At 43.2% G+C, this 10805-nt stretch overlaps 1 protein-coding gene, 1 long non-coding RNA gene and 1 gene segment (V, D, J or C); 2 read left to right on the top strand and 1 right to left on the bottom strand.

Annotated features, from left to right (window-relative positions):
- Positions 1 to 2930: 2930 nt before the first annotated feature.
- On the top strand, positions 2931 to 5048 carry tp53rk (TP53 regulating kinase). Its single transcript, XM_041070848.2, has 2 exons — positions 2931 to 3224; positions 4483 to 5048. Exons 1-2 carry the CDS (start codon positions 3020 to 3022, stop codon positions 4965 to 4967), a joined length of 690 nt encoding a protein of 229 aa, XP_040926782.2. The 5' UTR covers positions 2931 to 3019; the 3' UTR covers positions 4968 to 5048.
- Positions 5049 to 5073: 25 nt separating this feature from the next.
- On the top strand, positions 5074 to 10096 carry LOC114856184 (Ig mu chain C region-like). The segment is given in 7 exon segments: positions 5074 to 5743; positions 5983 to 6312; positions 7778 to 8110; positions 8202 to 8321; positions 8577 to 8915; positions 9173 to 9490; positions 9563 to 10096. Coding segments are annotated over 7 exon segments (1797 nt in total).
- LOC121202277 (uncharacterized) lies at positions 6439 to 8003 on the bottom strand. Its single transcript, XR_005897777.2, has 2 exons — positions 7864 to 8003; positions 6439 to 6904 (listed from the first exon to the last, which is right to left on the bottom strand). It is a non-coding gene; the product is annotated as an uncharacterized LOC121202277 (long non-coding RNA).
- Positions 10097 to 10805: the final 709 nt, after the last annotated feature.

Raw genomic sequence — 10805 nt, 5'->3', positions numbered from 1 at the left:
AAATTGACTGTATTACAGTATGACATGGTAGATTTGAATACTAATAAATCCAAAACTATACAGTAAAAATACATGAATTTTTGTGGGGTGATAGTACACATCTAGTAGAACAAGGGGAAAGTGGTCTGGGCCTGGAACTATGCACCAAAGTCAAGTTATTAATCATGAAAGTTGACTGTATTACAGTATGACATGGTAGTTTTGAATACTAATAAATCCTAAACTATACAGTAAAAATACATGAATCTTTGTGGGGTGATAGTACACATCTAGTAGAACAAGAGGAAAGTGGTCTGGGCCTGGAACTATGCACCAAAGTCAAGTTATTAATGATTAAAGTTGACTGTATTACAGTATGACATAGTACTTTCAAGTACTGCTAAATCCTAAACTATACAGTAAAAATACATGAATTTTTGTGGGGTGATAGTACACATCTAGCAGAACAAGGGGAAAGTGGTCTGAGCCTGGAACTATGCACCAAAGTCTAGTTATTAACGATTAAAGTTGACTATACGGCCCATACAGTTACAGTATGACATGGTAGTTTTGAATACCAATAAATCCAAAACTATACAGTAAAAATTCACGAATCTTTGTGGGGTAATAGTACACCTCTAGTAGAACAAGGGGAAAGTGGTCTGGGCCTGGAACTATGCACCAAAGTCTAGTTATTAACGATTAAAATTGACTATACGGCCCATACAGTTACAGTATGACATGGTAGTTTTGAATACCAATAAATCCAAAACTATACAGTAAAAATACACGAATCTTTGTGGGGTAATAGTACACCTCTAGTAGAACAAGAGGAAAGTGGTCTGAGCCTGGAACTATGCACCAAAGTCAAGTTATTGATTATCAAAGTTGACTATATTACAGTATGACATAGTACTTTCAAGTACTAATAAATCATAAACTATACAGTAAAAATACATGAATTTTTGTGGGGTGATAGTACACATCTAGCAGAACAAGAGGAAAGTGGTCTGGGCCTGGAACTATGCACCAAAGTCAAGTTATTAATGATTAAAGTTGACTGTATTACAGTATGACATAGTACTTTCAAGTACTAATAAATCATAAACTATACAGTAAAAATACATGAATTTTTGTGGGGGATAGTACACATCTAGTAGAACAAGGGGAAAGTGGTCTGGGCCTGGAACTATGCACCAAAGTCAAGTTATTAATGATCAAAGTTGACTGTATTACAGTATGACATAGTACTTTCAAGTACTAATAAATCATAAACTATACAGTAAAAATACATGAATTTTTGTGGGGTGATAGTACACATCTAGCAGAACAAGAGGAAAGTGGTCTGGGCCTGGAACTATGCACCAAAGTCAAGTTATTAATGATTAAAGTTGACTGTATTACAGTATGACATAGTACTTTCAAGTACTAATAAATCATAAACTATACAGTAAAAATACATGAATTTTTGTGGGGGATAGTACACATCTAGTAGAACAAGGGGAAAGTGGTCTGGGCCTGGAACTATGCACCAAAGTCAAGTTATTAATGATCAAAGTTGACTGTATTACAGTATGAACTGGTAGTTTTGAATACTAATAAATCCAAAACTATACAGTAAAAATACACAAATCTTTGTGGGGTAATAGTACACCTCTAGTAGAACAAGGGGAAAGTGGTCTGAGCCTGGAACTATGCACCAAAGTTAAGTTATTAATTATAAAAGTTTCACAGTATGACATGGTAGTTTTAAATACTAATAAATGCTTAATTTTACAGTAAAAGTATACAGATCTTCATTAGGCGACAGTTTTTCTATATATGCAATATTTTGTTTCGTATTTTTCAATATTTTGAACAGACCAGACGTGTCGCTATGAAAAGAGGAAGTCTCGACGAGCGTGTTTTGTTCTCTGCTGTAAAGCGCGTAATACGGGCGCAAGACATTTCTGAAGCGCGGCTGGCTGAACGACGGATGAACGAACGACGGCTCACTTGACCGCAGTGCTAAACATGCTACATTAACATCTGATCTAAACACCAGTTTAACGTTTGCGCAACTGCATCACCTCCGCAAATCACGAGAGTAACGTCACACTTCATACACATGAATATGAGCTGTCATGTCTGTCTGATCATTAAATATAATTAAAGTCATCAGTCAGTGGACTAGCTTGTTGCTGTGCACTGCTTGTGGAGCTTTCAGGATCTGCTATGCCACGATAAAGCACTGCGACAACTTCCTTGTTCATTAGCCAATCAGAGTGTGGAGGCAAATTAAGGTCATGTTATTTTACTTGTAAATTTTAACGCCCCAAATTGTAAGCATGGTATAGCCCCACTAAGTCTACAAGTACGTGGTTACACACCCACAGACAGGTTTACACATGCACAGATTGGTTTACACACGCACAGATTGGTTTACAAACGCACAGATTTGATTACACACGCACGCATCTGGTTAGGCATGCACAGACAGGTTAATGTACGCACAGAACAGTTTACACACGCACAAATCTAATCTGACCCTAATTTGACTCCATACACACTCTGAATCTACACTAAACAATGCTCATTATTCATCCATGTCCTTTAGCTATGCTTTAGTAATATATAGGTAGTAGTATAGGTATAGGTAGTAGACAGTATAAACAACTGTCATCTGGCCCTATACAATGTGCTTTGCAGTTATGGGAAATAAGGGTTTTGCACAAAATGTTTTGTTTATTATTGCAGAAGTGCAAAAAAATGGATCCATGCACTGGTACAGTCATGAATACAACAGGATAAAGTTGAAGCGTTGTTAAAAAACGCCAACAATGTCAAAGCTTTTTTAGACTAGCGGGAATAAGAGCAATGTAATGAGCTAATGAATCAAAGCAGCTCACAATTAGTGAGGCTTCTTACACCTCTGAACTGTGTACGTTTATAAATCCGCTTCCTGCTCTAGCCGGTAGGTGGTAGCACTGAGCAACGAGCAGAGGAAGCGCAGGAGCGCCCGCAGAAGAAAGCAGACATAAACAAGGCCCAGCGGGACGGCATGGCGGATCCGGAGTTCTTCCGTGGGGCTCAATTACTAAAACAGGGAGCAGAGGCCAGGCTGTACCGCGCACGCTTCTTGGGAAAGCCAACGATAGTGAAGGAAAGATTCCCCAAATGCTACAGACACCCGGTGCTGGACGAGAAGCTGACCCATCGCAGGACAGTTCAGGAGGTCCGCTCCATACTGCGCTGCCGGAGAGCAGGCAAGTGAAATCCGGCTGGTCTGTCACCAGGAGACCATGACCCCGTGCTATTAAAGCGTCTATGCGCGTTTGTCTAAATTAGTTTTAACGCTTGTTCCACGTTTGGATTAACCTTGCCTGCGGGTCATTGAGAAATACCGCGGTGAAGTTAGTTTGACGTTGGGCATTCAACAGACAAATCGACTAAAGGTACCTCCGGACAAGCGGTCCGTGTTTGAACAAGCGATCCGCGTTTCTCGTTCGCTACGCGGACACAACGAGACCGCTCGACGATGAAGACGTTGATTTAGGGACCGACGATAAATTAGTTGGATTTTCAAGAAATTAATAATTCAATAGCGTCCAAACCATATGACCTACTGGTCCAAAACCTGCTCAGAAATGTGTGTCTACATCTCCTTCACAAGGCACGACCATTTTTATGAGGATATAGTTACCTTGCATATTTTCTATAGTATTTTACTATACATATTACTGTAATATTTTCAATACCGCCCAAACCTGCTCCAAAATGTGTCTAATTTCACCATCTCAGTCTGGACTCCCTGACTCTCTTGCTTATACATGCAACGTGAGCTCTGTCCCTCTGATGAGCTTGTTCCTGATTCTGTCCAATCTTGTCACTCCTAAAGAGAACCTTAGCATTTTCATCTCCGCTACCTCCATCTCTGCCTCTTGTCTCTTTCTCACTGCTATCGTCTCTAACCCACAGAGCAGAGCCGAGCAGCTTCGTTGTGTTCGCGTAGCGAACGCGGAACGCAAAACGCGTATCGCTTGTTCAAACACGGACCGCTTTTTTGGAGGTGCGTTCATTCGAACGTCTGTTGAATGTCCAACGTCAAACCAACTTCACCGCGGTTTGAGAAATGCCGAAACCAACAAGGCAAGTCCCGCTGTTTTAGTGGCTGAAGGAAATTAAACTGCTCTGCAGTTACATTATCAGATTTAACTGTATTTACTGTAACTATTCGTAAAGAAGCATGAATCCATTGGAGGCCATTCAAATCAGGCCTCCAGGTGACAGGTTACACTATAACCTGGCTTCACAGGCAGTTGGTGCTGATATAGTATTTTCACAGCTTCAGTGATTACTTGATCAACAAAATAATCCACCTGACATTTAAGCTTTATATTAAGAGTACAATGATACTCTGAAACTTCATGACTCTTGTTTTTGTACAACCACAATACATTGGAGTCAGACATCACAACCATACCATTTATTAAACAAGAACTTAACCTATTATCTTCTCTTCAGGCATATCTGCCCCTGTTGTCTACTTCGTGGACTACAAATCCCATTGTATTTTCTTGGAGGAAATTGTGGGCTCCTCTACTGTGCGTGACTACATTTCATCTACTCAGTCTAAGTCTTGTAAGGAGAGGGAGCTGGAGCATCTGGCTGAGCACATTGGTCAGATCCTTGCCAAAATGCATGACGAGGATGTCATCCACGGAGACCTGACCACCTCCAACATGCTGCTGAGATGCGTCCTGAATGTTGGAGAGTCAGAGCTTATCCTCATCGACTTTGGCCTGAGTTACATCTCTGCTCTGCCTGAGGACAAGGGGGTAGACTTGTATGTGTTAGAAAAAGCTTTTCTCAGTACCCACCCCAACACAGAGGAACTGTTTGAGAAGCTGCTGAAGAGCTATGCCGCATCATCAAAGAGGTCGTCAGCAGTCATTAAAAAGCTTGATGAGGTTCGGTTGAGAGGGAGGAAGAGGTCCATGGTGGGATGAGGATCTATGGTGTGCAAAGGGACAAGCCTTTCTCGCAACATTTCAGTGTGTGCAAAATAAAATGATTTGTTGTAAAGTAAAGGGTGTGCTTGAGTGTGTGTGTGAGTTTTTTTGAAGCGCAAGACCAACATCTGGCATATTTAGTTTAAAACAAATATGTTTATTAACATTAAGTGTTGTTTTTGAGACCATCAACCTGTGGTGACCTACCTGTCACTGCAAATCCATGAGTCCTTCATTTTTGTGGTTCTCTAGAACGAGCCCCTTCTCTAGAACAAGGCTTCTGAATGTTTTGTTCAAATTGTTCAAACAAAAGTACCATTTAAATCCAAAGTTTTGGAAAACTTTTTGAAAAAATGTTGTTCCTGTTTACTTGTCATGAGGCTGGAAATGAACAGCGTTTAGCTTAGAACTTGCAGAAACATTTGACTTCATACATTGTGCTTACATCCAGCAACACATGATGGAAAATTCAATTAATTTTATTTTACATATTAAAAAGTGGCCGTTAAAGAGCCAAGAAAGTGCAGCAATGATGGTCAGTTACAACACAGGAAAAGATTTGATTAGTGATCATTAGTGGGGGCAGAGTGTCCCAAGCGGTTTCAGCCTGAAGAGGAGAAGCATGATCAGTCCCAGCTGTCTGACCCTGATCCCCGAACACCTGTCATTTTACAAACACTAGTGTTAATTGTCTTATGGTTGCTGATTCAGCAGGTAGCGATCAAAGTCCGAGAGTTACAGCACCCAGATGGTGGCGGGTACTTCACAGCCAGGTAAATGTTTGCTGGCCACAGCCAAGCCCTGCTCACCAGTGTTTGAACTGTGAACACAGTTATCTGAAACCATGTGTATCAAAGTTCACAATGTGCTAACAACATGATAAATCGGAATGAATGTAAAACTTTTCCTTCAAGTTGTGTTATTTGCCCTGCACTGCAAAGGTACAGTAGGTGAGCAGTAGTTATGTCCATTAAACTATTCATTTTCTTATTGTCTTTAATCTCATGCACAGGCTTTCTCGCCAACGCCATGTGGCAGCGCAGTGTGTTGGTGGGAACAGACGTGGCTCTCAGGTGCCTCTTTAACAGTAAAGTTGTTGAGTGGAGCGATCTGATTGTGGAGTGGAACATGGTGGATAAACACGCCAAAAAGAGTATCTTGTACACCTTTGAAGACGGGAGAGCGCTGAACTCTGACGGCAGCATCGTGGATCGGCTGGGTCTGCTTCAGAGGAATGCATCTCTGCACCTGCATAACATAAGTCTGGCACATGAAGGGCTGTACACCTGCAGGATCATCACACCCGTGGTCCACATAGAGACCACATCCCTCGAAGTGCTGGGTATGTTTCATTTCCCATCTCTAACAATAAATAACACAATCCACTTTTAGTCTAAATGGTTTATGTTAATGTGGTTGGATAAGCTTGAGAAACATAATGCTTGAAAGTTAAGAGTGTTTAGTCCTGTTGATTCACATCAAGTCAAGTCAAAGCGTTTATTGTCATGTACAGGTTCCCCTGTACAATGAAATTCTTACATTGCTTGTCCACATTGAATGCCAGAACAAAATGAAATAATACTGATAAAAATACAGTCAAACTAAAAGCTATAGAAACTATGAAGTATAATAATAATGGCAGCACTACAGAGGATGAGTTTGTTAAAGTAACAGAGTCTGAAGTAAAAGCAAGTAATGTGCAGTGTGCAAGTAATAGCAGCATGACAGTATGCAAATAATAGCAGCGGTATCAGTAACAGTCAGACCTGAATGAGTCAATTGGTTGAGAATGAGCTCCTGAGTGTGCAGGTCCTACACTCCAGACTCCCGTACCTCCGACCTGAGGGAGGGAGTGTAAACAGTTCATATTGAGGGTGGGTGGGGTCCTTGAGGATGGAGGAAGCACTCCTGTGGACTCTGCAATGATAAATACCCTGCAGAGAGGGCAGGGAAATCCAGGTTATCTTCTTAGCTCACATCATGAAGGTTCTTCTCTGTGCATATTCTCCCCATGTCTGTGGAATGACTGTATTCTAGTGGGAACAATGGGATTTTCACATTTCCAACTTTCTGCAGTAGAAGTATAATTTTATGTTGCGGTTTCCTCAACCGGTTTCCTCAACCTCACGGTGGTGCGGTGGGTAGCACTGTCTTCTCACAGCAAGAAGGTTCTGGGTTCGATTCCTGGTGCCTTTCTGTGTGGAGTTTGCACGTTCTCCCCGTGTTTGCGTGGGTTCTCTCCGGGTTCTCCGGCTTCCTCCCACAGTCGTGCTTAGGTTGATTGGCTTCTCTCCATTGCCCGTGTGTGAGTGAATGGTTGTCTGTCTATGTGTTGCCCTGCGTTGGACTGGCGACCCATCCAGGGTGTGCCCTGCCTCTCGCCCATAGCCAGCTGGGATAGGCTCCACCCCCGTGACCCCGCACTAGGTTTTAAGTAAGCGGTTTAGAAAATGGATGGATGGGTTTTCCTCAACATGTGAATGGGTTACATGTTGCATAATGGGTCAGCTGCCTCACAGATGAGTCAGCTGCCTTTTGTGTGGATGTTACATGTTCTCTTGTGTCTCTTGTGCATTGGTTTTGGCCTATTAGACTGTTTAACCTAAACCCAATAGGGAGATTTTGATGCACAAGTTGCTTTGAAGGAGATTTGTAGGGAACTAGTGTTTCAACCCTCACAACACAACTATAATCAGTTCACTTGCTGCATGGACACAAGCCAATTGTAGGTTTTAACTCATCTGATGGCTTGATCAATTGGCCCTGGCCAGAGGAGCAACGTGTCTGTATTAAACTCTTCCCTCCAGCTGAGCCTTGGGTGTCGCTACCAAAAAATGCAGCAGTGACAGAAGGAGAGGAGAGGACGCTACACTGTTACATCGTAGGCTTTTACCCAGAGAAACTGGCAGTGGCGTGGCTCATCCAAAATGGCTCCAGCACAGTCCCGGCAGGGCTCAGCCAGTTCTCCCGGGTCTGCACCAAGATGGCAGTTCACAATCAGAACGGCACCTATAGCACTCGCAGCAGCATCACGCTGCACTCCTCTGCAGTCCAAGAAAGGGGGATCCGCGTCACCTGCCAGGTGGAGCACCAGAGCTTCAGGCAGCTGTACAACACATCTGTTATGCTAACGGTTCATGGTGAGACTGTAACTACTCACTGACAGTTACTAACGTTCATCTTCTCTGTATATTTAATGGACCTTACACTCTTAATGCTGGTTCCCTGCAGCTCCATCACAGCTTGAGTACAACCCTGTCACACTGGTAGCCCTCACCAGCCTCATCAGTTTGCTCCTGGTAATCTCTCTTATTGGAGGTGCTCTTCTCATCTACCGGTACATCTGCAAAGGTACATGCACAGAAAGTCAGCAGTAGTTAAATCACATTACTTGAAAGCTTCTCATCTTCACTTCACTTACCTGCTTGCTGCATGTGTTTAATAGTGAAACAGAACAAAAACATTTTTAACCGCTGCACTACCACCAACCATCAATCACTGGAATTATTCTTTTTTTTTTGTGTCCTACATACTATTTCCGGTTAGGATCTTTTCTCTCTCTGATTAAGATGCTGTTGCAACACTATTGTCTTACGGTCTCCACAGCTCAACCAAGTGTTTCCCAAATCAGCCATGACAGCATCATATACGCTCAGGTGCCAACTGAGCTCAAATGCACCATCCAGGGAGCCAAAGACAGAGAGATCAGAGTCAGATGGCTCAAACTACACGGCAGTGCAGAGTCTGCTGCCCAGGCAGACTCAGAGTCTCTGTTGGTCAGCGAGGATCTGAGCAAACAGGCATCACTCGTGTCAGATGCAGAAGAACACCACACATCTATCCTGCCTCTGTGTCTGGATCTGAGTGAAGACCTGTCTAAATACCGGTGTGTGATCATGTGCAGGGGCGAGAGCATCAGCAGAGAGATCATACTCAGGGTAAAAGGTAAGAAATACCAGCTATGAAAATAATGAATTAACTATATTTTTGAAAATGTTATAGTTAATTTAAAAAAAAATATAACCTAAAAATATAAAACAGTTTGTTACATTCATCAAATGATGTTGATGATAATTTTTTCACCTATATTCAAATAAGTTTCAAAATGCTTTTCACAAAATGATGACCTGAAAAGACATCTGCAGTGGAGTGAGGAGTTTCATTACTTGTTTCTGTCCTCTCCTCTCACCACATGCCTCCAGTACAGCCGTCCTTCCTCCGGATCTCTAGCATTCCTCAAATCCCCAAGGTGGAGAGGCTGCTGCTCCTTTGCTGTCGCGTAGAGAACTTCTACCCCCAGGATGTCTACCTGGAGTGGTCGAGGAATGACGGCGAACAGGTCCGTGCCGTCACACACTTTGGGCCATTCTCTGGCTCCAACAGCCTCTACAGCGTGTGGAGTAAGATCCAGTTGGTCATGGCCAGAGAGGACGAGAGAGCAGTGTACACCTGCCGAGTGTATCACTCCAGCTTCTCTGACCCAGGCTACAAGGATGCTCAGTACCACATCAACACTCAAGGTAGCAGAACCACATCCATCACACACCAGGTAGCATCAGTGTGACATCTATGTGATATCTTTGTTGAAACAGGAACTCCTCCTAATGTCAGATTTGTTGCATGTGAATCATTGAAGCCCAGTGAAGAGTGTACACTGCACCTGTCCATCCAAGACTTCTGTCCAGAGCATGTGTCTGTGACTTGGACTAAAGATGGACAACCGCTGGATTGTAGCGTCTTCAACACTCCCCCAAGCTTGAACATCAACGGCCTCTACTCAATGTTCAGTTTTGTCAAGTTTACTCCTAGCGCGGAAGACCAGGGCTCTGTGTTTAGGTGCAGAGTGGTGCACAGCGCTCAGAAGGACCCGGAGGAACGATTTTTCATGTTGACAAACCTCCACCTAACCAATGGACATGTGTAATACAGCATTCACTGTATTGTTTTTGTTCTTTATTATCACAATGAATGCTGCAAATCACATTCACTGTATTGAGTGACTGTAATGTAGCCATTGTTATGCTTATGCGTGGGTAATGACTGCTAATTAATAAGACTGTTTTACAGATTGGCAATTGTCCATACACCTTTTCCAAATACTTTCAAAATAAAAGTTTCAAATTTTGGTTTTGACTGGTTAAATATGACTATTTAATGAGACTGCTTTATAGTTTAGTAATATTACCTGCACGTTTCGTCCATAGCCTTTCAAAAGAAGACCACCAATCTAAATCTTTAGCTAAATATTGCAATATTTCTGCTTTCAACTGGTTTATTATGACTAGTTAATTAGTTAATATACTGCTTTTCTACCACGACCAAGGCCAGAGACGTCGCCCGGAATGGAGCAGCCAGGGCCCCACCCTGGAGCCAGGCCCGGGGTTAGGGCTCGTATGCGAGCGCCTGGTGGCCGGGCCCCGTGGGAAAAGTCCCACAGGGCACAGCCCAAAAGAGCGAAGTGGGGCCGTCCTCAAGTGGACCCACCATCCGCAGGAGGAACCGTAGGGGGCCAGTGCAAAGTGGATTGGGCAGCAGTCGAAGGCGGGAGTCTAGGCGACCCAATCCCTGGATAACCAATCTGGTTATTGGGACATGGAATGTGACGTCACTGGGGGGAAAGGAGCCTGAGCTTGTACAGGTAGGCTAGGTACAGTTTGGCCAGAACAAACACCATGTTTGAACATAAGGGTGTCCATCGGTGCACATGGCACTAGGACACCCTAGGCCGGAGGTCGATGATAGACTTTGTAGTCATTTCACCTGACCTTCGGCCATATGTTTTGGACACTCGGATAAAGAGAGGGGCTGAGCTGTCAACTGATCACCACCTGGTGA

The sequence above is a fragment of the Betta splendens genome, chromosome 5 (assembly GCF_900634795.4).
Source record: "Betta splendens chromosome 5, fBetSpl5.4, whole genome shotgun sequence".
Lineage (NCBI taxonomy): Eukaryota > Metazoa > Chordata > Actinopteri > Anabantiformes > Osphronemidae > Betta > Betta splendens.
Note: the sequence above shows the minus strand (reverse complement) of the source record. Positions and strands in the feature narration are given on the sequence as shown.